The sequence below is a fragment of the Phoca vitulina genome, unplaced genomic scaffold, assembly GCF_004348235.1.
Source record: "Phoca vitulina isolate PV1807 unplaced genomic scaffold, GSC_HSeal_1.0 scaffold31, whole genome shotgun sequence".
Classification (NCBI taxonomy): domain Eukaryota; kingdom Metazoa; phylum Chordata; class Mammalia; order Carnivora; family Phocidae; genus Phoca; species Phoca vitulina.
In genome coordinates, this window is record NW_022589734.1 from 20142367 (window position 1) to 20168897 (window position 26531).

General features: G+C 41.3%; 1 protein-coding gene across 4 annotated transcripts in view; it reads left to right on the forward strand.

Moving 5' to 3' along the window:
- CDKAL1 (CDK5 regulatory subunit associated protein 1 like 1) overlaps window positions 1-26531 on the forward strand; it is a 708317-nt gene that overhangs the window by 82268 nt on the left and 599518 nt on the right. For all 4 annotated transcript variants that reach the window (XM_032424786.1, XM_032424785.1, XM_032424783.1 and 1 more), the window contains one exon: window positions 23303-23387. In XM_032424786.1, the coding sequence (XP_032280677.1) occupies window positions 23303-23387 (85 nt within the window). The remainder of the gene's footprint in view (window positions 1-23302; window positions 23388-26531) is intronic.

Consider the following 26531-nt stretch of genomic DNA (forward strand, 5'->3'; position numbering starts at 1 on the left):
TTACATGTTGGTGTTAGGACAGAGCATTTCCTGTCTGTTTCATATTGCAAATAAGTTTTTTGCTAGAAAGTCAGCTGGATGGAAGTAGAGGTCTTAACTAAATCTTGATCACTTTCTGTTTTCCTGGCGTCTAGAAGGGTGCTTAACAGGTAGTAGCTGCTTAAAAATGTTGAATGAGAAAAAGGAGCTGAGGTCCTGAGAGGCTAAGTGAAATAATACATGGGAACGGATATTGTAACACATAGTATCAAGTCAATACTCATTACAAAAGTACTCTAAAAGGCTCTAGAAATATTAGGTACAGTAATATTAGAAATATTAGTGGTCATGTGATAGTAAATCATTATTCATATTTTAATAATCTATTATAAGGTAACGTAATACCCTGATAATATATTAGGGATGCTTTTCTTTTTTTATTGTAGTTGGCACACATTGTTATATTAGTTTCAGGTGTACAACATAGTGATTTCACTTCTCTATACATTATGTGATGCTCATCACAAGGGTAGCTCCCATCTGTCACAATATTATGCTATTTTGTATCATTGACCCATGGTGTGCATCTGTGCTGTACTTTTTTTTTTCATTTTTCATAAAGTTTATTTTCTCTGAGAAATGTATGCCTATTAACAAAACCCAGGTTAATATTAGCACTAGCTCTGAATCAGAAAAAAAAAAAACAAAAAACCTTTTAAAAAATATAAACTAAATAACTAGATCATGAAGTAATTTCATACATCATGAAAGCAATCCTGTTTGTCGTAGGGGCAGGGAAAAAAAGGAAAAACTTCCTAATTCAAAGAGAAAAAAGAAAATTGTCAAAATTAAAATACAGTTATAAATATACAAAAATTATCTCTTCCTGTCATACTCAAACTCTTCCTAATGTCCATTTACCACGTTCTATTCACTTTATCAATCAAAAAAGTCTTGTGAAAGACCAAATTACATAGATGATTTTTTTTTTTTTTTAAAGATTTTTTTTTTTATTTATTTGACAGAGAGAGAGACAGCTAGAGAGGGAACACAAGCAGGCGGAGTGGGAGAGGGAGAAGCAGGCTCCTGGCAGAGCAGGGAGCCCGATGCGGGGCTCGATCCCAGGACCCTGGGATCATGACCTGAGCCGAAGGCAGACGCTTAACGACTGAGCCACCCAGGCGCCCCTAGATGATTTTATTCAGGCTGTTGTAATAGAAGGAATGTTCTTTATTTTGTTTTATTTTTATTAACATATAGTGTATCATTTGTTTCAGGGGTACAGGTCTGTGATTCTTAAGTCTTACACAATGCACAGCGCTCACCACAACACATACCCTCCCCAGTGTCCTTTTATTCCTGTGATTTCTTCATTCCATAACTGGAAGCCTGAACCTTCCACTCCCTTTCACCCATTTTGCCCAACCCCTCACCTACCTCCCCTCTGGCAACCATCAGTTTGTTCTCTGTGTTTATGGGTTTGTTTTGCTTTTTGTTATGTTTTAGATTCCACATATAAATGAGATCATATGGTGTTTGTGTTTCTCTGACTTATTTCACTTAGCATAATACCCTCTAGGTCCACACACACACACCCCTCCCACATCTTTATGCATTCATCTGTGGATGGACACTTGGGCTGCTTCCGTACTTTGGCTATTGTAAATAATGCTGCATTAAACTTAGGGATGCTCTTCACTGCATGAAACAATACCTCATCAACAGTGGCTTAAATCACGAGGGTGTGTTTTTCTTACGAGAAACAAGTTTGGGGGTCAGTGCCACTGACAGGGGCTTAGCAGCTTAGCAGTGTCAGGGCCGTGGTTCTGTAATTCTCTTGACTCCCTTCGTGGCCGCGAGGTGGCTGCTCCTGCTGGGGCATTACCTTTCCGTTGGAGGCACCGTGGAGGGGCATGGATCGACAGCAGCATCTCTTCATTTTACCAGGAAACCAAAAGCTTTCCTAGAACATCTCTGCATTACCGCCTTCCTGGAAGCCTTGTAGCACAGCCGGCTAAGCCCTAAGTGTGAGGGACCACCTGTTTCATTTGGACACCCCTAACTGGAAGGAAGGCTGTGAAAATGGGATTTAGCTTGTTTGGCCTCCAGTAGAGATGGGGGAAGGGAGGGGGAGTTTGAACATAGGTGTTGGGTTTGCTAACCAACAGTATCTACAAAATCTACCACTCTGGCTGGCCAAAATCCAAATATATCCTTTTTCTTATGACTACGTTTTACGGGGATACAGTTACCACCTTTCCATGGGAGAGGATACCTGTTCTTCTCCATGACTGCATCTCCCTCTGAGTCCAAGCTGTGTGTTTGAGGTACAGCTTTCTCCATCAGGTCTGGTTGTAGCTTGCTCTCTGGTGACCCTACCGCTAAGAGAGAAGGTCTGTGCTCCCAGTACATCCAGCAAAGTACTGTGGATAAAGGAGCAAGGTGACTGTGATAAATCCTCCCACTTAGAAAACGGGTGAAGTAGAAACTCCCCACTAGAAACTGGCCCTCAAACACCCCATATGGTGGAAGGTATGAATGTTGAAGACTTCTTTTTCTGGTGGTGGATTAAATTCCTAGTGAGCCAGTCTGCTGTCCCTGTTTATGTTCCCAGGAAGATTCTCCCCAGGTCACAAAGTGTTGACCACCATAGCTATAGAAGAAATCTTGAAATTGGGTAGGCTGATCCCTTCCACTTGATTTTTCCTTTTGGCTATTTTTGGGACGTTTCCCTTGCCATGTAAATTTTGGAGTAAGTTTGTCTATGTGTGCCAGAAACCTTCCTGGAATTTTGATAGGAATTGTGTTAAAACTTATAGATCAATTTGGGGAGAATCACCATTTTACTGACTATTCCAATCCAAGAACATGGTAAGTCTCTCCAGTGATGGCCTAAATCTTTCATTTTTTTTGACAAAATTTTATAATTTTCAGCCTACAGATCCAGCAATTTTGTTAGATTTATACCTAAGTATTTCATTTTCTTGGGGCAATTGTAAGTGGTATTGCTTTTTTGATTTTGATTTCACTTGCTGGTTGTTAGTGTATACAAATGCAGTTGATTTTTGTTTGTTGATCTTATATTCTGCAACCTTGCAGAATTCACTTATTATTTCTAGGAGTCTTTTTTGCAAATAATGGGGTTTTCTACATACATATTCATATTATCTGCGGAAAGAGAGAGTTTTCTTTCTTTCTTTCTGATCGGTATGCATTTTGTCTCCTTTTTTTGCTTCACCATGCCATCTAGACCTTCCTGTATTATGTTGAATATCAGGGGTGAGATTAGACATCTTTGCTTGGTCCCTGATCTTAGGGGGAAAGAATTCAGTCTTTCACCGTTAGGTATGTCAGCTGTAGGATTTTTGGTAGATGCTCTTTTTGTGTTTGAGGAAAATACTGTTTTTCCCTAGGTACCTAGTTTATCCTGAATATGTGTTGAATGTATTATGGATATTTAAAAATACTATGCAGGAAACTGGATTATTCTTTTTTAATTGGCAATAAGGTAGTATGGGAATAGTAAAATGTTAAAGTCTGAATGTTATCTAATACATACAGTACTAAAGGCACCAAAGATATTAATTACCTGGGTCTGAATCAACTTCACTTATTTCTATCTATATAGGGAAAGATTTATGAAAATCATTACATGTGAATATTCTTTTTTTCTCTTGGACTTTTAAAATAAATATTCCTTTAATCTAAATATTAAAGAAACCCACTTTGTCAGTATCTTTATTGGTCCTGCCACTGACATTGTTCCCATTAAATTGACCCTTATTTTCCTGTCAGGGAAAAAAAATACCTCCATGTGGCTAGAGAGTCCTGTTCCTTATTTTATAGTGCTTTCCATTCTCATTGCAGTTTTTTTTTTTGTTTCAGCTATATATTCTTATATTGCTGAGCAGCCTGCTTCTCCAATCTCCTTGTTTCAAAAATAAAACTTTTAAAAAGGTGTTTATAGTAAAGTTACAAGAGCAGGACTGAAAATCTCTTTTTCTGAACCATTTTCTAGGAAGTTGTTTACTCAGAGCCTCATCATCCCCAAACGCTTCAGTGTCTGCAGAGTTTCTGCAGAGTTATTCTCCACAAAACCACAACATTAGCAGCTAGACATCCTTGCTGCCTCATCCACGGGGCACATTCATGTGACTCCCGTAGTGCCCTTCACAGCAGGGGACCCACTTTGTGCTGACTTGTCATGTCTCTCGAAGACTCCTTTAATCTGGACCAGTTTTTGTCTCTTTCCTTGCCTTTTTATCTTTGACATGCTTGAGGGGTATAGGCCAGTGATTTGAATGATTGTCCTTTGATCTGTGTTTGTCTGATGTCTCTCATGTATAGGTTCCAGTTTTGCATCTTTGGCAGGAATATCTTTGAAAGTGATGCTGGTTTCCTCTCCATACATCCTGAAAAAAGTTGTGTGGCACCTGACTTTGATTTGCCCCATTATTGGTGATGGTAACTTTGATCAATTTGTTAAGGCGATGTCTGCTGAGTTTCGACACTGTAAAGCTACTATTTTCCCTTAATATATATTTTGTGAGGAGGTTTTTGGGGAGTCAGTTTCCTGTTCCTCGTAGAACTTTGGCCTCTCTGGAACTCCTGTACTCTCGCACCTTGCTGCGTTTTGACGGGGATGGCTGCTTGCGCCTCTGGATTCCAGCACATCCTGCGTATGTCCTAAAACTGTGTGGGGCCACCGTCCTGCACACACACCTCCCTCCCTCGCCCTGTGTATGCTCTGACAACAGGCTCCGTCCCATGTATGTGCCCGCTTCACCTTCCTTGGGTTTGACACCCCATACCAGGCTGCCCTTGCATGCACCTGCCCATCTCCTCGGACGGTAGCCCTGACAGCCCGGGCCGGGCCATCCCCTGCGGGGATGCCCCTCTTGCTCTTCTCAGGTTCCGGGACCCGGGGCTGGGCTGCCTGCCTTGGTGGGTGCGCTCACTCTGCTCACACTGTGATACCTCATGTCAGACCATCTCCTTTATACCACCCCCACCCTCTTTGTGTCTTGGGCACTGCTACCCCGTGCCATCATCCTCCCGCACAGATACTTCCCGCATTCTGCTTGTGCTCCGACGCCCTCCTCCCTGTGAACGGGCTCTGGTGTTCTGGCTTACGCTGGCTCTCTCCGTCCCCCAGCGCCATTGCCTGCCTCGTGCCCCCCGCCCCAGTGACTCCGTAGTGAATTAGTGCAGAAGGGTGGAGAGGGCGAGGGGAACTCCAGCTTTCTCTTGGTGGTTAGATTCATCCTCAGCCCCTGTTGTTTGCTTTCTCACCTCTTCTCTCTACTTCATAGCTCTTTTCATGAGGACTAGAGGGAAGTTGTAACGTTCTACATGTAAAATTTCTCTTCCTTAGGGAAAAATAGGGGAGTATAATGTATGAATAAATGTGCAAAGTTTAGTTGTTTTGGGCGTCATGAGAGAAATAATCCCCGTCCCTGGGAGCAAGGACAGCCCATGTGACAGTATGGAAATCGGACGGGAAATCACTAGTGCAGAGTCAGAGTGCGGCCGTTAACCTTGAGAGCCGCGGTCCATCCCGGCCCTACCTCCTGCTTTCCTGCTTACGCAGCCTTTTTGCAAGTCACCACATTTTTCTTCTGTTTCCTCATCCATAAGATGGAGATTATAAATACTTACCTCATGGGGCTGTCGGGGAGCTCGGATGAGATAATGTATTTAAAAATGCTTTGCAAGTGGTAAAATGCTATGCAAATGTGGTTGTTTAGCTCTAATTTATTGCACAGTCAAATTGAAATCTGTAGGAAATTAAGTCAAGCATTTTAATTGCACTTGTGACTTGTAGGCAAATTCCCTCTGATTCATTAAGGCGGAGGAGAGGTCAGCATAGTGTTTGTTTTGGGCTGCCGAGTTAGGGCCATTGTTCTGTCACCGTTGCTCAATCAGGCAAACACTCCTCTTCTGAAGTCCTGCCCACTCACTATGCCTTTGTCACATCTTTCCATCTTCTTGATGATTTTTACCCCCGCCGTACAATAGTCCCCCTCACCCTGCTCTCATCCTTGGTGACGTCAGCACCACTGACCTTGGATAGATGAGTTCTGTCATGCATTCACGGTTGCTCGTGGCACAGCTGTGTGGCGTGTACACTGGATAGTCCTCGTAAAGTGAACATGGCTCATGCCGGAGCTGCACTCTCCTTCTCTGAGCTGCTTCTCCGTAGAGCTTCTCCTTGCGTTACTGGTGTCACTCTTTGGGTCAACTCTCCAGTTCAGAAACCTGTAATTCCTCCCTCTGTCATTTCCCATATCTAGGCAGCTACGAGTTCTTTTATTTCTACAAAAATCTCTTTCCTAATTGAGCCTTTGTTTGCCCATAATTAACAGTCTACCTTTGGCCCTTATTACTTAATCCCTGAACTATTGAAAAAGCCTTCTTCAAGGCCAACATTAGAACCTTAGCTTGCCAGGTCTAAGCTTGGGCCGCTGCTGAATAATTGCATAAAGAAGACTTCGGCGTCTGAGCCAGCTCTCTGAGGAGCCAGCCCTTCCAGATGAGCTAGTCAGATGGTATAGAACATGTCTCTAGAGCCGTGTAAGACCCTCCAGATGGTAGAGATCAGGCTTGGGGAAGATCTGCCTTGTCAGGCCCAGACTTGCATGGAAGCCTCTAGAATCCAGGAAGACCTGATCTCTAGAACAGGAGTTCCATTATCTAAATATAGCTGCTGTTAACATTTTGGTACGTTTCCTTCTAATCTGTTTTTAATGCATAGGGTTTTTGTTTTTTGGTTTTTTTCTTTTACTTTTTTTCTATACTTATCACTATACGCATAAATTGCATAATATCTGTTGGATGAAAAAAGCATTTTCCATGATATTTTTGTAAGCGTAATTTTGTTATTGATATACAGTGTTCCATAGATTAAAAGGTTGTTGTGGTCTTTGTTCCTTTTAGAATAAGACGCTCTCCTGGGAGAAATACTGGATTTTCTATCAGAGCTTGACACCAGCTTCTGCTGAAAGTATTTTTCTAGTGTTAACTTTTTGATTGCTGACAGGAACTAGTCTGTCTCTCCTTTGGTCTTGATGCTTATTCATTTACATGGCTTTCTGTGTCTTTGATCTGTGCTTGTTTGTCCATTCTTCCTTTCATCTTTTGTTTTTTTTCCTTCGTTCCTTCCTTCATTCCCTGTTCGTTCGTTCGTTCGTTCGTTCCTTCCATCCATCCATCCACAGTGAGGACATATTCTCCTCTAAGTTCTGAGGTCGGCTCTGGGGATTTAGAATGAATGGTCTGTTAAGGGTCACATACTGGGGGAGACATATCCAGGGGTATTTGCTGTGGTGTGCGGCAGGCCCATCTGTGGGCGCAGAGGAAGCAGTGCGTACCCCTTTCTGAAGATGGTAGGGAAGGCCTCTCAGGGCCAGTGACGTGTAACCAAGCTGTGGAAGGTTGAGCAGGAGCTTGCTAGGGGCAGAGCAGTGGAAGAAACATTTAGGCGGAGGGCCCGGAGATGGAGAGCAGTGAGGATATGGCTCGCGCTTGTCTCTAGTGGGTTTTTTGTCTTTGTGTTTCTTTTTTTATTTTTTAAACAACTGTATTAATATAAGAGTTCCCATATTATACACCACTTAAAGTGTACAATTCAGTAGCTTTTAGGATATTCACAGAGTTGTGCATCTGTCACCACATTCAATTTAAAACCTATTCATTACCCCAAATAGAAACTCCGCATCTTTCAGCTATCACCCTCGGTCTGCCTAGCCTTCGCAGCCCTAGGCAGCCACCAACCCACTTTCTGTCACTATAAATCTGCCTCTTTTATTTAAGTGGAATCCAATGACTTGTGTGCCTTTGTGACTGACCTCTCTTGGTTAGCATATTGTTGTCAAGGTCTGTCCATGTTGTAACATGTGTGAGTGCTTCCTGTCTTTTTATCGTCTGCTGATGTTCCATTGTATGGATATACCACATTTTATTCATCCATCAGTTAAGGAACATTTGGCTTTTTCCACTTTTTTGGCTATGAAGAATAATGCTGCAGTGAACATCGATATACAGTATATTTCTGTATGATCATGTTTTCATTTCTCTAGGGTTTATACCCAGGAGAGGAGTTGCTGGATCATAGATTAACTCTGTGTGTACCAACTTAAGGCACTAGACTCTTTTCCAAAGCAGTCATACTATTTTATATTTTAACCAGCAGCGTATGATGGTTACAGTTTCTCTACATCCTTGCCAACACCTGGTATTATCTTTTCAATTTAAATTTTTTTATTATACCCATCCTAGTAGATGTGAAGTGGTATCCCACTGTGATTTTGATTTGCATTTCCATCATGACTAATGATGTTGACCATCTTTTCATGGGGTTATTGGTTACTTGTTTATCTTTGGAGAAATGTCTAGATCTTGTGCCCATTTTTAGTTGGATTGTTTGTCCTTTTATCATTGAATTGTAGTGTTTTTTACATTGTTTCTATTTTTTTGAAGCAAAATTGAGGCTAAGATACATTATTGTTGACTTTGTAACATTTTGTAAACAACTTTGTAAAATGAACCAATTAATCAAAATAAATTTTGAATTACCTAAAAAAAATGAAATTTAAATCTGAAAAGTAGATTTGGAGTTAGGGGATATTAACTTTAAAAGGTGGTAACATTAATACACACTACAGATCAAATTCTTGTTAAATTATTTTAGCTGTTTAAGATAATTCTTCCTTCCTATATGCAAGAGTGTCCAATACCTAAATATTCCTCTCCTCAGCAAGTCATTTTCTGTGACAAATGAGTAAGGTTTCTAATAGTTTCTTCTTTCCCAAATAGTTCTTTTCTTTTCTCTCTTTCTATCTCTCTTTCTCTCTTTCTTTCTCTTTCTTTCTTTCTTTCTTTCTTTCTTTCTTTCTTTCTTTCTTTCTTTCTTTCTTTCTTTCTTTCAAGATTTTATTTATTTGAGAGAGAGAGAGCACGAGCAGGAGGAGTGGGCAGGGCAGCGGCAGAGGGAGAAGCAGACTCCCCGCTGAGCAGGGAGCCTGACTGGACCAGGGGCTCCATCCCAGGACCCCGGGATCATGACCTGAACTAAAGGCAGACGCTTAACCAGTTGAACCACCCAGGCGCCCCTCCAAAGTTCTTTAAGGCAATATTGTTTCTTCTCTTAGTTATTACTTATTTTTGGTCTCAAATTGGTAGCCCATATTTGTCATTTTAGAAAGTTTGAAATTGCTTCTTGGGGAATATTATTTATGGGTATCTGTCATTCAGCTGAATAATTAATGGATGCCTACTAGGTATACAGCCAGCTTGCTTTGTTTCTCTTCGGGGATCGTATTCAGAATATCTCACGGTGGTGTGGTGTGGACCCCGGCACATCAGAACGGACACGGGCCTTGGAGTACTTGACTCAGTACATTCAGCTTCACTGTTTTATTCAGAGATCTTTGATGTTCTTCTTTGCACTTTGGAGTCTAGTGAACCTAGGCCTCATCTGTAGCTTTATCTTTGATCTGGATCTTTCCTGTCTTGGCAGTTTCCTGTGGGCATTTTTCTTTGGATTACCAAATTGGTAATTGTTTTGATCTGCTAAGTTTGCAAGGTTAAAATCCAGAGGTAGCTCTTGTATTAGAGATGATATGCAGCATATAATTTATACTTCACTTCAAGGAGATACTTCTGTACTTAGAATTTGTCTTGGAAATTGGTCATGGGGTGAATTGGTCATTCCCAGCAGATGACTCAAGTTATTGATTTGTGCTACACAATTGAGGGTTTGTATATCATTCTGAATGAAAATCAGGTGTTTTGCAAATTTACTAGCGATGGTTATGGCTAAATAGAACTCTTTTTCAGCATATTACTTTTAAAATATTTGAATTAGGTAGGAGATTTTCCATAGAATACATGAATTTAAGGTTACGATTGGACTGTTGGGTCTGGAAAGCCATCCTGGCTTAGTCCCCAGGCTGGCTCTTTGCTTTCTGCATCTACCACCTCCAGTGCTGCCTCTGCCAACGCGGACTCGGGCAACCCTATCCTCGTAGTCCCCAGACTCTGGTTTCCTTTCTAACCGGCTGCATTGGATCACCGGCGTGCCCCACCACATCAGACGTGGTGGTGGACACCAGCTCTGAGTTACCACCAAGGACTTAAGGGACAAGAAGGAAGTTGTGGAGGGGGCGGAGGGTGGGAGATATGTATCTGCTAGTGGGGATGCTAATGAGGAGAGTGGGGAGCAGAAGGCCGCCAGTGCGGTGGGCCAAGAAGGGGAGGGAGATAGAGCGGAGGAGGAAGAGGGTAGAGATGAAGGTGAGGAGGCTGAGGTAGACCCCGGCAGAAGGGCAGCAGCAGATGTTGAGGATGACGATGTTGACACCCGGAAGCAAAGACCCATGAGAATGACTAGACAGCAAAGAAGGGAAAAATTAAACTTAAAAAAAAAAAAAAAAAGGCCGCCATGACCCATTCATGCTCCCCTTCCTGCCTCAGAATCTACACGTGGTCCTGTGTGAGTAGAGAGCCTGCCTTGGATGACACCAGCACCCCAGCCCCCAGCCAGAGCTGCAGAATGGATTTGCAGCGGTTGCGACTTGCAAACTGCCGCGGCCCAGCTGTTTTTCTTAAAAGTACTTTAAAAAGGAAAATTTGTATTTTTAATTTACACGTTGTATTTTTGCTCATCTTGTGAGGGGTCAGCCATCTTTAATGACCTCAGATGATCCAACCATCCTTGGGGCCTTCTCTGGCCTACTTACGACTTGATCTGTGCTGTGACCATGTTCATTACCATCTCAAAGGCGAGAAAAATAACAACAGATCTTAACAACAGATCCCAGCATTCCAGTAGCTTTTTGTGTGCTTACTTCGCTGTACTCTAAGTAGTTGGTTTTGTGAGATGGTTAAAAAGGCCAAAGATAAAAAGTTTTTTTTTTTCTTTCCTTTTTTTTTTTTAATGCAGTTGCTGTTTATTTTTTTGGTCTGTTTAAGTGTGAAACGTTGTTCAACAATTAACTGGAATTGTATTTTGCTGAGTTCTTAAAAAAAAGACACAATTGCATTTTTTAGCAACTCTGTTTTTTTGTAAGTACTGAATTATCAATAGTGACTTACTTTTTCCCTTACCAAAATAGGGTTTCAACTCGCTGTCAGTAGTATATATCTAATTAACCCAATTTTCAATTATCTGTATGTAGAGATTACCCAAGCCTGTTAAAACAAAAAGCTCTAACTTTCCTTTGGCTCCTTGATAGTGTTTTTTTTTTTTAAGACTCTATTTATTTGAGAGAGAGAGCACAAGTGGGGGGAGGCGCAGAGGGAGAGGGAGAAGCAGGCTCCCCGCCGAGCAGGGAGCCCGATGTGGGGCTCGATCCCAGGACCCCGGGATCATGACCTGAGCTGAAGGCAGACACTTCACCGACTGAGCCACCCAGGCATTCGGTTCTTTGATGGTTCTGCGTCACGTCACCGCAGCTGTAGGGAGGCAGGAGACTTGCAGCGGTCTGGGGGGAGACATCTTGGCTCAGACAAGGGTGGTGGCAGTGGAGTGAAGTAGACGCATTCATGTTATTGTGGAGGTAAAATCCTTTGGGAGTGGTTGAATGTGCCGCAGGGGATGGTGATGGCAAAGGAACGGTTAAAGAGGACTCCCGGGTACCTGGTTTCAGCATTTGGTGGATGTGCCAGTCAGGGAGATGGGGGGACTGGAAGAGGTCACGTACAGTCATTTGCCTGCTGGCTCTCAGATACAGCCCCCTGACGTTCTCTGTCCTGCTCTTTACTGCGTGGAACTGCCTTTCGCAGTCTTCTCCACCTCTTGGTTTTTGTGGGTGGGACTGGCCAATGAGAGGCGCTGATGGAAGACTGGAGGAGAGGAATATGGGGAGAAGGTAGGGCATTTTCCTCCCTCTTGTTTTGCTCTGGGTTATGTCCCAGGACACAGCAGTTTCATTCCTGTGGCTTCCGCTGCTATCAGCTCCTCCCTCTGCAAGCGCAGCTCCCGTTGGGCAGTTCTGCCCTCCTTCCAGCCCCTGCAAATGATGGCAGCTTCGGGGCTCCTAGAATCCCACCTCTTCCGCTGGGCCCCTCCAGCCTTTGGGCTGCTAGTGGTTTCTTGTTGTTACTCATCTCAGGGTTGCTTCACCATGCCCTGGTTGGTGTCAGCTTTTCCATTGCCCCTGTAACCACTTTTCTATAGTTTTCTAAAATCTCTAGAGTGGTTTCCTTACTAGAACCTGATGAGTGAATGAATACAGGAGTGAAAATCCGAGAGCCCAATTTTGGAAATGATTTTTGTCAAGTTTAATATTTCTTTGATGCATTCCAGTGGAGATGTTACGGGGTGAGTTGAGTAGTGAGCTCTGATGGTGTCTGATATGCAAGTATAAATTTGGGTATTGTCTCTCGGCATAATGGTAGTATTCTAGACCATTGGGTTGGTTGGGATCATCTAGTGCACAGCTGAGAAGAGAACCAAGGTCTCAGTCTTCGGGAGCTCTATTTTGTGGAGGGCAGAGGGGGATGGATAAAGTAGAGAGGCTGGGGGTAAGAGGACAGGAGAGTCATGCTGTTGACCCCAACCAGAAAGGGTGTTGCGTGGCATCGTGTGCCTGCTGTATCCAGCGTTGGTACCCGTTCCCTTGGTGAAAGCGGTTTCAGAGAAGGGGAGCTCTTGAGGGGCTTCACCAAAATGAAGCGGTGGGAGAGTGAATGGGAGGTGACAGAAGGTGGGCACAAAGAGACCGTTCTTTCGAGATGTTTGACTTTTAAAGGGAATAGATAAATGGGAAGATAGCAGGAAGCTTAAGACAAGCTACAGTTTTTACAATTGCTTTTTTGTTTTGTTTTGAAAAGGCTTTATTTTTGAATAGGTTCAAAAATAAAAAATTATACAAGGAAGGAGGTCTTCCTCTTACCTTATCTCCCGTAAGAAAATCCGGTTTCTGCTCCCTCCTCCCAGTTCCAGCCATGCTGTTTATTTCTGATACACATCCTGACACTTTTAATGCAAATAAATGCAAATGTGATGATGTATTCTGGATTTCCCCCTTTGGCCCCAGTGGTAGCCTACTGTATGTGTTTTGTAGCATCTTTTCTTTGGGCAGCTGTCCTGGTGACCTCTCTGTATTAGGATTTAGAGGTTATTCATTCTGTTTCTTCTTTTGTGGGGAGGTTTATCTCAGTCTCGGTTCTGAACATACTGAAACGTCTTCCGTCAGTCACCTCGTGCTATTGAAAATAATGCTGCAGTGAATGGCCTTGCTCAGTGCAAGTATGTTTGTAACTAGGCTAAATCCTTAGAGGTAGGACTTCTTGGTCAGAGGATACACAGTTGCCATTTCAGGAGTGCGTAGGTGCTGTTGTGGTTGCCCACTTCCTCACAGCTGCACCAGCACAGTGGGTTAACAAGCTTTTGGGGTCTTGACACTCTAGTAAGTGAAACATGGTATAGTCGTGTTGTTTTTTTTTTTTTTCCCCCTTAGTGCAGTTTTAATTTTCACTTATTTTAAGACTGGGATTGACCATCTTTTTGTATGTCAAGAGCCACATGTGTTTCTTATTTGTGTGAACTCTGAGGTTCATATTCTCTGCCCATTTTTTTTTTTTTTCTATTAGATTTTGGTCTTCTTAATTTTTGACTTTTAGTCATTATTAGGCCTGAGGGCCTAAAAGCTCTGTGTGGCAGGAACGGCAGCGTGCAGGATGGGCATGACAGGCAGGGGTTTTGGAGAGAGGGGTGGTGACCAGATCGTGAAGTGCCCTTACGAGTCCATTTGGTTTATATATTGGCTCCTAGTTTATAAACATATTTAACATGTAGAAATAGGTATCCTGTTAGGGATTCCTCAGATGGAGTGACTTCTGAGCTAATTATGTGTCAGGATCAACAGAGCAATTTAATTTGGAATGAGGATGGGGAATTTTAGCAGTGTTCTTTTCTACATAGTAAGTAAAAGGTCTGTCTTGTACTCGGATTTTGATTATGGCCAGCCCTACTTAGCTATGTAATTAATTTTCAGTAGTTATTGGTAGACTTTGCCATTATTTCTCATTTAAAAGAAAAAAAAGATGTTCTTTCCCTTCATAAACTAAACAGAGTTCAGGCTGACCCTTGGCTTCATCTTATTTCTGTGAAGCACTCAGCAGGACTGTTATAAAAGAACAAACTTATTATACAAGTAAAATCTCTAGGAATAAGTGCTTCCCCATAGGAGCTCCTATGTTCTGCTTCACTAAAACACACCGAACAATCACCAACACCCTATAGTGGAGAGTCAGTTCTTGCCCTGAGTGTTTCAGACTGGGAACTGGAGATAGTCATCGCTTTCTTTCATTTCTCCTCTTCCTTCTCCCTTCTTCTCCCCTACTCCTTCCTCCTTTTCCTTCTCGTTTTATTCTTCCCATCCTCCTACTCCAACCGTAGCTAGCTAAAGGCAGAATACTTTCTCATGGATATAGTTTTTAAAGCTTTTATTTATTTATTTGAGAGAGAGAGCACGTGAGTCCAGGGCAAGGGAGGGAAGGAGGGACAAAGGGAGAGGGAGCCCAATGCGGGGCTGGATCCCAGGACCCAGAGATCATGACCTGAGCCAAAGGCAGACGCTTAACCAACTGAGCCACCCAGGCATCCCTCATGCATCATTTTAATTGCTTTTGTAAAACAGATTTTGAAAACATGGTTACTCCATTCTGTGCATTACACATTCGCTATGGAGAACAACGAATGGGATGCAGAAGAAAAAAATTAACCCATTGACCAGAACTTTTATTTTGCCTTTTATTGGTTTTAAGGAATTATTTTTAAACGTGCGCCTTAATGGTGCTTTGAAATTCTCTTACTAAAGCATACTGTATTCTCTGACTTTGTAGTAGGCATCCAATGATTTGTATCACATAAATAAACTCCCTGGGCATGATTAAGCATAATGGACATTTAAACTGTTTGGACTTGTCTTCCAGAGTTCCGTGGTAAAGAGACTCCCTCAAAATGCTTGTGAGGTTTAAAACAATCAACGTTTTTCCTCTTCATTTTGTTCTTAGTGATTTTTTTTTTTTGTATCAGCTTGCTTAACTGCCTTACTTAAATCCACGAATAGGCTCCTCTCCCTGTTGTATGCTGCTCCTCTAGGTGCCTTTGCAATGGAACAGTTATGTAAGATAAACGTTGTGCTCTGAGTAGTGTTGGTATGAACCATGGCCATCCCTTCTGTAATGTGGCCATTATGCGCAAGCCTGCAGGGTGAAGGGAAGATTGGTTGCTGTGAGAGTCAGCCGGTACTTTGGAGTAATGATCCTGTGCTCATTATTAATTCTCTCTTTATTTGCATGTCTCCCACGGATTATAGAAGGCCAAGAGCTGACATGTTCAAGATCTTGGAAATTTTGGAAATAGCCAAACAGTTCCTTTTGAAGCCTGATTATTAGTCGTCTTAGCAATATCATGAGGCAACCTCAAGGCCATGTAATACTTCTTTATTTTGTTTTTAGATATTGTCTGTATTATTTTTGATCAGGAGGCAAAGAGCCACTAATGAGACATTCTAATTTCCTTAAGTTTATAGTCTCTGGAGTCAGTTTGTCTGGATTTCTAATCCTGGGCGCCCCCCCCCCCACCCCCGCCGCCCCTTGCTGTGTGATTTTAGGCAAGTTACTTTTCCTTTCTAAGTCTTAGATTCCCTGCCTAAAATTAGAGTAAAAACGAACCTACCTCAAATTGGGAAGATTAAGTGGGGAAAAAAGTGAATATGATATGCTTGGCTCATTGCTGGATACATGGTATGTACTCAGTAATGCTGGCTGTTATCATTATTGCTGATCAGATTTTTATTACTTTAGATTTAAAAGCAGTTTTTCTTGTGTATATAAAGAAATAATTTGGAAAGTAATACATTTTGATTAAAACAAATAGTAGTTTGTTTTTCTCTCCTCATACTCAGAGTAGGTGGTGTGCCAATGACCATCATTTTCTTGGTTCAGTGAGTACAAAAGCTTTTAGCAGTGGAGAAAGAAGTCCCTCAGAAAATGTATATCAGGTCACTGTTTTCATGATGGATCTCAGCAGGGAAATAGCTTTTTATATTCTCACCTTAAAATGAAAGAACACTATTGATTCTAAGCTCTCTGGAAAAGGAAACTTAAAAAAAATTAAAAAGGTTTGGTCAAAAGCAATACATACTTTAAGAAATTCAAGCAATACAGATGGATATAAATGAAATATTAACGTGCCCCTTCTCAGGAATCCACTTTATCCAGTTATAAAAGTAATGCCCATGCAAGTTTGAAGAGAGAAAAAAGAAATAATATAAAAGGGGCACATGAACGGCTCACCCTTCATCTGACTCCCAAGGGCAAACACCTCAGTGTCATGTATATGCTTCCAGAAGTTTTCTTTACTTACAATGGAATTTCCCTTTGTAAAAAACAAATACAAGATCTCCTGTCTTTACCTTGCTTTCTTTTACCTGATGATTTAACAACGATTATTATAAATCAGCATTTACAGATTTATCTTGCTTTTTGGACAGCTCAGTGGTATTTTAGCAGTAGTCTCATAATTTATTTAAATGTTTTTCATATAATGGATATGTAGGCTTTCTGGATTTTTTGCTTTGTCAGTAGTGTTCACTGAGATTTTAAAAATTGATTATTGGTCTCTGTATATGTGTGTCTATATATGTGCGTGCCTACATGTGTGTCTGTAAATATGCATGTGTTGGTACAAGCAGGTGTTAGAGAAATTCTGATGCACATTTAAATTTTTGAGAGCTATTTCCACATTGAGTGTAGAATGCCATCAGCAAAGTTACCAGTTTCTCCATTCCTTTACTAGCACTAGATAATATCATACCTTTTAATATTTTCCAATGTGATATGAGAATGTAAGATTTTATTTCATTTTGCATTTAAAAATTGAGTGAGATCAATGTATATCAGGATCAATCCCTAACAGATCAAAGATCTACATGTAAAACCATATGTGTATTAGGAGAAAACATTGGTAAACTCCTAGTAATCTGGGTATAGAGGAAACTTGCTAATTATGACTCAAAATCCAGAAGCAATAAGAGAATACGTTGATGAATTTGATATCCTAGAAATAAAAATACATGAAGAAAGTCTATAAAAAAAGTAAAATGACAAACTGGAAAAAAATGTAATCTATCATAGACAAAGAATTAATATTCCCTTTGTGTGTATGTGTGTGTGTGTGTGTGTGTGTGTGTATGTATTTGTATTTATTAGTAATTAAAACTTGAGATAAAAATGACTGTTTGACCCGAGGAAAAAAAAATGAGCAAAAGATGTGAACAAATGGAAAACATTAAAAAAATTGCAAATAACCCTTAAATATATGAAACGATGTTCAACTCATTCATAGTAAGAGATGTGCGTATTAAAACGTCCCTGGATCCAGTTTCTGAGCAGATTGGCATAAGTACAGAGGTCTGATGACTCCACAGGCGGTCTCGGGCATTGCTCACAGAAGTGCAGGGTGGTGCACCCTTTTAGAGAGGGATTTGAGAGGGTAACAGAATGACATACGGATTTACCCCTTGACAACAATCCCACCTTTTTGCACTTGATTCCAAAGGTAATCTTGGAAAAATACAAAATGATGTATGCCCAGGACTCTGCATTATAGCACTGCTTGTCATAGAGGAAGCCTGAAAATAGTCCAGTCTTGGTGCCCAGATGCCATCTGGCTGGTCCAAAGTTTGTTCCCTTCCAGATCAGTCCTGGTGTCCCAGCTGTGACACTGGCAGTATTTGGCTGACATGCAGATGATTTTCAGCTGCAGAACGGGGTTTATCTGTGCTGGAGGCCGCATCCAAGAAAGGTAGAAATCTTTCTGGGATCCTCTTCGGGCCTCCAAGCCGGGTGTCTTCTGACTGCCTCTCCCTTGCTTGGTTCATTCTAGCGCCTCTGCCTTGTGCTTCTTTCTTAACGGCTCTTCTCTGACTGCTTCTCTTCCAACGTCAGGAGAACCTGACATGAGTGCTCTGATTAAAGCAAGACCATAAAGTGTTAACTTTCTCTTTGCAGATATTTAATCTGATAGCCAAGTCATCCACCAGTGGTAGTATGCTTGAACATTTATTCAATTTTGGGTGATGGGGTCCTGGAAAGGCAGGTCTTGTGGCATTTCTTGATTGTTCTAGATGCTAGACACGCTAAACTAGCTTATTCCTGTTTCAGATGCCATTCACTCCTACCTTGTTTTTTTTTTTAAAGATTTTATTTATTTGACAGAGAGAGACACAGCGAGAGAGGGAACACAAGCAGGCGGAGTGGCAGAGGGAGAAGCAGGCTTCCCGCGGAGCGGGGAGCCCGATGCGGGGCTCGATCCCAGGACGCTGGGATCATGACCCGAGCCGAAGGCAGACGCTTAACGACTGAGCCACCCAGGCGCCCCTCACTCCTACCTTGTTAATGTTAATATTTGAGGTTGGGATGTACCTTAAAATTAATAAGAATGTGATGCAGTTTTCTACCCCATCTTGAAGAGCTGTTACTAAGTCGATAGTGTTTCTGATAGGTGTTGGCATCTTAAAACCAAGAAAATGTGTTTGTAAGGGGGCAAAACAATAAAGAGTCTGCATTCTTTATTGGCAAATAGCCATATACAGTTCCTCCTCTCTCCCCTTTTGTAGTGTTTGCTTTCTGTGTTACTTAGTAAAACAAGGCCTGTGAGTGATTGTGGGTTGGCACAGAGATGCAGATAATTCTTGAACTTTTAGCATGTAACTTAATTTTTATTCCTTTTTCAAATACTTTTTTCTCTGGATTTCTGTAACACCATGTTTTCTAATTTTTTTATCCTCTTTATGTGCTGCTCTTTTCCCATCTTACCTTCTCTTCTAGATCTTTGAATGTCCCAGTGTCTGTCTTCTACTGCTTTCTCTGTCCTATTTTTTTTCTCCTGCAATCCCTCGTTAGGTGAGCTCATCCATTTCCATATATTCAGATATCTTCTGTAGGGTTTTGATCCTCCCATTTGTATATCCAGCCTGAAAGAATCCCCTGAGCTTCGGTTTATTTTATACCAGTAGCCAATCGGTATTTCTAGTTGGATATTTAATAGGGATCTCAGACAAAGCGTGGGCCCCCCCAAAAGCCCTGTTGATTCTCTTGTCCCCAAATCTGTTTCTTTCCAAACCTTCCTCATTTCAGTAAACAGCACCATAAACAAACTGAGGCTCAGGCCCAGATTCCTTCCACGTGCTTCCTACTTGATTCTTTCTTGCACCGTTCCTATCTAATCTATCAGTGAATTCTCTTGATTCTGCCTCCAAAATAGGCCCCCATTTGCCTTCTTTTTTTTTTTTCTAATATTTTATTTATTTATTTATTTGAGAGAGAATGAGAGAGAGAGAGCACATGAGATGGGGGAGGGTCAGAGGGAGAAGCAGATTCCCTGCTGAGCAGGGAGCCTGATGCGGGACTCGATCCTGGAACTCCAGGATCATGACCTGAGCCGAAGGCAGTCGCTTAACCAACTGAGCCACCCAGTCGCCCCGCCCCCATTTGCCTTCTTGCTTTTGCCATTGCTGTGACCCCAGTGCAGCTCACCATGCTCTTTCACATATTCCTACTTAGACCAACGCATCAGCTTCCAACTGGTTTTCTTGTCTTTACTTTTTCCCCATCTATAGTCTTCATGGCACTTCTAGAATGGGCTTTCCGAAGTAGAAATTAGCTGTTTGAAACCCAATGGTGACTTCCTGTAATTTTTACAATACAGTGTGAAGTTCTTAACTTGCCAAATACTCTGGTTGCTGCCTGCCTGTCCGACCTTTCTATCCCCACTTTCCCTGTGTCCAGTCTCTCTGGTCCTAGAACACGACAAGCTCGCTCTTATTTCATGGCCTTTATACTTGGCGGGATTTTCTTCTTGAAGTGCTCTTTCTTCTGGTCTTTGCATGGTCTTTTATTACTGGAGTCTCAACTCAGATTTGAACTCCTAAGTGAGACCTATTTTGACCTGATTATTCTTTGTCCATTATGCTCTCTTATCATCTTAATAGCATTGACCAGTATCTGAAATTACCTTGTTTTCTGTGGTTTGTTTTTATCAGACTTCCTCCTCACGACTTAAACTACCTTGAGGGTAGAAACTCTTCCCACAGCCATATCCCCTGTGCCTGGAATAGAGAGCCTGGTGCATAGTAAATCCTCATTGTGTTATGATGGTTTACTGACTGATTTATGCTTATAAATAGTGTTTATGTATGTTTTGACAATATTAAGTAAGATGTACCAACACAAAACTGAGTTTGGAAATAATTGGATAAGAAACTCTTGTGTTCATTGGAAGGGAAATTTCTCTTTTGAGGGGTGGTCAAAAAGTTGTGTAATTTTGTAGGCATCTTGGTATATTTATTGGATTCCTACTGATTGCAGTTAGATCACCAAGCATAGTATTCACTTTATTTTGAAAGTCTGTACATTCCAACATGGACAGCATTTCAGACAAAGTAGAATAGTTGCCTTATTTATTGCTGGAGGTCTCCTTGAGAGGGCTTTTGTTGTAGTATGTATGGTAAGCATTGTCTTTACCCTGAGCGGTGGCTGGATTGAGTAGAAGAATGTGCCAGGACACAAAGCTGGCATCTGGCACAGATTGTTCTGTCTTTAGGTTTTGTTGGTTTATTTTTTTTAATTTTAATTTTTTAACTAATTTATTTTAGAGAGAGAGAGAGCACATACATGTGTGTACAGGGAGAGGGGCAGAGGGGGAGAGAGCATCTCAAGCAGATTCCATGCTGAGCATGGAGCCTGACGTGGGGCTCAATCTCATGACCCTGAGATCACGACCTGAGCCGAAACCCAGAGTTGGCCACTTAACTGACAGAGCTATCCAGGCACTCCTGTCTGTCTGTCTGTCTGTCTATCTATCTATCTATCTATCTATCCATCTGTCTGTCTATTTTAAGATTTTATTTATTTTGACGAGAGAGACACAGTGAGAGAGGGAACACAAGCAGGGGGAGTGGGAGAGGGAGAAGCAGGCTTCCCGCGGAGCAGGGAGCCCGATGCGGGGCTCGATCCCAGGACCCTGGGATCATGACCTGAGCTGAAGGTAGATGCTTAACAACTGAGCCACCCAGGCGCCCCCCCTATTTGTTTATTTTAAATAAATGCCAAGTCTTTATTTTTTTTTATCAGACATCCATGACTTTTTCTTATCTGTGCAATACATTGCTCATAGTTTAGCTTTGTCTTTCAAAATTCAGCATTCACTCAGTACATATTTAATGGATATCTATCAGGTACCAGGTGCCATACGTAGTAAGTGCTGGGCATATAACTGTGAGCAAGATGAAGTCTCATCCCTAAGTATTTGTTTACCTTATTTAGTGTGCCAGGGTATTTGAATGTTTATTCTGTGCCCATCAATGTGTTAGGCCCTGGACATTCAGAGGGCAGCAGATAAAAATGTTGTCTTCAGTATCTCTTAAATAGTAATAAAGACAGGTTGGAAAAAGGAGTTATTTTAATACAGAATGTAAAGAGCTAGAATGGTCGATGCCCAGTCTGCCATGGAGGCAGCTACAGACCTCAGGCTGCAGCTGAAGGATGAGTAGGAGTGAGCCAGGTGGATAGGAAACAAAGATATGCTAGCCGGATAGAGTAGTGTAGGCCTTAGGAATTCCAGGTGGTTTGGTGTGGCTGGAGGGACAGATGAATGTAGGGAGAAATTAATATTGAAGTGGGGGAGGTGGCTGGATCTGGAAAGGCCTCGAATACCACTGGAAATCATCAGAAGATTGATACTAGAGGAATGTCTTCAGGTGGCAATGTGGAGAATAATTGGGAGGGAACTAAGGGAGGTATGTAAGTACCCATCATTTCTGAGTTTGAGCAGGGAAATGACATAACCAGATTTCTTAAGTGAAAGATCACTCTGGCTTTTAGGAGGGCAAATAGACCATGGGCTGTGGGTGGGGGATAGGAATGGAAGGAGTGAGACTGGTTGGGAGGGATAAATAGTAATAGGCACTTTCCCTTTAATCAATTCAAGAATTTTTTGTTCTTGTCTCTAGAAAAATATTTCATCATTTTTATAATCAAATGTTTGGGAAAGAAGTTTTTTGCCAATTTACTGGAAGCTTTGATGGGCTCGCATCCGTTGGCATAATGCTCTCACTTGAAGCTCCCTTCCCATGTGGAGAATGTGCACACAGACGTCTGTTTGTCCTCCTGGTTCTTCATGTCAGTGTACCTTAGCCTCTGTTACTACCTTAGTGTACACGGGAGGTGCTGCAGTGTCAGTCCTGGTTTAACGAGTACGTCCCGTTGGGCGACAGGGTAGTTGGAATAGCAGGAAACACTTGAGTCATTTACAAACTCCTTTCATAAACTGGATGGGTTTGGGTTATTGGTTGCATTCCCAGTGAGTTTATCACAGTATGGTTATCCCTCTCCCTTATCTGCGGCTTCAGTTACCCGCGGTCAGCCAGAGCCCAGAAGTAGATGACCCTCCTTGGGACGTATTGTTCGAAGGTCATGTAGTAGCCTACCGCTGCGTCCCCGTGCCTGTGTGTTCCCCTCACCTCATCTCCTCACGTAGGCATTTGATCATCTCACATCATCCCACGAAGAGGGGTGAGCGTAGTACAGAGAGACCTGTTCACATAAGTTTTTTTTACAGTATGTGGTTATAATTGTTCTATTTTATTATTATTGTTATTTTCTTACTGTGCCTAATTTATAAATGAAACTTTATCACAGATACTGTATGTGTAGGAAAAACTATAGCATCTATTGGGTTCAGGATTATCTGGTTTCAGGCATCCCCTGGGGGTCTTGGAATGTGTCCCTGCAGATGGGGGGGACTACATACAGAACAATATTTGATCAAATTGGTGAGAGGAATGAAAGGCTCACTTTGAGGTAAATCATTCACTTTTTCAGGGAAGACAAATTATATTTTTAATAACTTCTTAAGCTGCAGAATATTCAGTATCCGATAATATCTGTGCCTGAAACAGGTTGACACAGTCCAAAAGGGGGCAACGAGTTTGCATATTCAGAAGGAAAATTAGGCCAGTTCCACTTTAGTTTTTGGAAGTTTTAAAATATTCTCAAGTATTGAAAATAAAGGAAGAAAATGCTTATTTTCTTTATATTTTAAAAGAAAAGATACAGTGCAGGTTATAAATTTTTATATTTATTTCTCACATATATTTCCATATGCTATTTAGCAGTTACCGCATGTCACGCAGGTATGGGTTTACTTGACTGCCCACTGCTTCTGTCCGTGTCGGAGTAAGCTCGTGGGTACTTTGGAATGATTGAATGTGAGACTGAAATTTCTTTTTTATGTTTGTTTTTTTAATAGAAAATGCATCAGACGCCGATTTATGGCTCCTGAATAGTTGTACCGTAAAAAACCCAGCTGAAGACCACTTTAGAAACTCTATTAAGTAAGTGGAAGTTGCTTTTTTTTCTTTCTTTCTTTCTTTCCTTCTTTCTTTCTTTTTCTTTCTTTCTTTCTTTTTTTTTAATAAGTGAACTTAAGAAGTTCAGGAAATCCACTTTTAAAAAAGTCCCTAATATAAATATTTAGTATGTATCAAAAAGAGTAGGAGTTGGACTTGTAAGATTATACTGTTTTGACTTTATCTGATAAAGAATGAAACTTTACTGTGGACTTTTTGGATAGGTGATTTGACTATCTGTGGGGTTAGCTAATTAAAGGTGATGTGAATATTTGTTGAGTATCAACCACGTCCTCTTTTCAGGGAATCCAGTCCACATTTTTGTACTGATTTGAAACGGTCCTTCCCTCTTTCTCTCTCCTGCCCATTAGCAGTGTGCTTGGTGCTAATAATGCCCGGCCTCCAAGGGAATCACGGTTCACGTAGGAGAAATGCATGTGAATCCTTGCTTCTTACTGTGTTCCCTCAGGTTCAAGTGAAAGAAGTGTCCTTTTTCACGTGTGCTCTAAATCTTCTCCCACTCACCTTCTCAGAAACCTCGCTTTATAAATTATGTCCTCGTTTTCCTGTGTTTCCAACCTCTCTTAACCCCATGGATGCCTTCTCCTGGTTACTGAAACCTGCTCTAGGGCCCCCAGTTAGCTGTTGTCCTGTTTTCCTTCTCGCCTTCCCAGCCGGACTCCTCCTCGCTTCGCGCTCAAGCTCAGCGCCCATGGCTTTTATCATGAAATACATCAAACCAGATATATCAAAAGTTTATGAAACTTGTACAGTTTCCATAATAATAATAAACTTAATGCCTGTATATCTACTACCCAGCCTAAGAAATATAACATTGCCAAGACTTTAGAAACCACCATGCGTCCCTGTTTGAATAATATCCCCACGAAGTCATCTTTACCTTGATTTTCGTGCGTCGTTCCCTAACATTTATTAGTAAGTTTATCATTTATGAAGAGTATCTCTAAACAACGTGTGGTTTAGTTTTGCCCTGTTTTGGACTTTGTTTATTGAACTTCATGCTCTGTGTGTTCTGAGGTTTGCTTCTTTTCCTCCTTAGGATTTTAGATTTATCCTTTGATGGATATGAAATAAATGGCCATTCTTACATTTCACTGAATGAATTTGTCACCATTTACTCATCTTACTACTGATAAGAGTTTTCCCAGCGTTTTGCTTTTATGAACACTGCTGCTGTGAATATTTTGAACGTGTTTTCTGGTGTGCATGTGCAAGAGTTATTTTAGGATATGTACCTAGGAGTTGAATTATTGGGTCACAGGTGTGTGTGTGTTCAGACTTTAGTAATGGCAACCTTTTTCCTGAATGGGGCATACCAGTGTTCACTCTGAGCGGTAAGGGATGTGTGTAGTTGTTCTGCATTCTTGCCAATTCTTCATATAGTCAGATTTTTAAATTTTTGCCAATCTTGTGGTACAGATGACATCTCACTATGGTTTTAATTTACATTTCCATGATTCCTAATGATGTTGAGCATCTTTTTATATGTTTATTGGCCATTTGGATTTATCATTTTTGTGAAACAGCTTTTTAAATATTTTTTCCTGTTGAGTTGTCTTTTCATTATTTGTGGGATTATATGATATGTATTCTGTCTGCTAATCTTTCCATGTTATACGGGCTGCAAACATCAGTTGTGGCTTATCTTTTCACTTTCTTTAATGGTATCTTATGATGAAGAGAAATTCTGGGTTAAAATTTATTTTTTTCTTTTGGGTCTGTGCTCTTCCTATTTAAGATGTCTTTCTTTATCTTGAATTTAAGATATTCTCCAGTATTGTCTTCTAAATGTCTCATGGTTTTTACTTCTTATATTTAAGTTTATAATCCGTCTGGAGTTAATTTTTGTGATGTGGTACCTGGAAGGAGGTCCAATTTTATTCTATTTCCATGTAATCACTGAATTTTTTCAGTATCATTTCTTGTTTCTTAAAAATCCATTCTTTTTCCTTTTGTCTGTATATTACCCACTCTGTCATGCTGAGTGTCCGTGGATGTTTGGGTCTGTCCCTGGGCTCTTTCTCGGGTTCCATTGACCTCTTTCTTTATTCTGGCATGATTCTACACAGTCAGTGAATTATATGGATACATATTAAGTCAAAATATTTGTTAATATCAAGAGTGTCTTGGCTTTTCTTGGTCCTTTGTCCTTCCATATAAATTTAATATCAGGCTCCGAGTTCAACAAGGAGAATACCGTTGTGATTCTGGTTGTGATTAGAGCAAATATCTTGATGACTTTGAGGGGAGAATTGGCATCTTTCTACATTTTGAGTCTTCCAGTTCATGAATAAGATATTTAGGTCTTCTTTGACCCTCCAGGAATGTATAATTTCTTCGTACGGCATCTGTACATGTTTCAGATCTTTTCTCCTAATAATGCAGGGACAGCTGCATTATTCCAGTACCATTTATTATTATTGTTATTTTTAAATCTGTCCTTTCTCCTTTTACCTGTGCAGTACTTTTTTTTTTATTGTTATACTACTATACAAGGTAATTTAAAAGAAATACTCATTTTCTAGCTGTGTTTGCTCCCTTGGTCTCTCAGGATTAATTCCCGCAGCAGTGCGAAGGATGGCCGGGCGCAAGGAAGAGTATAGCTCAGGACCCATGTCAGGCAAGAGTCGTAGTCGCTGAGGAGTTGTTGGCCTCATTTCATGTGGAGGCGCTTGGATTTGGAAGGAAGGAGTCGACTTAAGGAGGAAGAATTCTTTATACTTTCAACATTGTCTAGTACGACTCTGAGACCCCTGGCTTGAATGCAGTGGGGAATGCCCAACAGGGAGTTCACTCGGAGGGAAGACGTGTTTTGGTTTTGAACAGGCCGTTATTTGAAGTCACAGCTAAATACTCTGATAAAGTGATGATCCTATTTGATCCTTATCAAGCGCCTTCTGTGTGCTGGGCACCGTCCGAAATGCTTTACTTCAATTGGGTATATCTTGGCAGTCTGTCACTGGGTTGTAGGTTACGGTTTTATTCTGCTTACACAGATGAAGCGTCTGTTTTCCAGAGGAAGTTCTCTGAGGCTGTTCAGTTCACAAATGGTGGAGTGGGGACTTTAACCTAGGCCGTCAGACCAGAGTCACTGTGTTTAACCCTTTT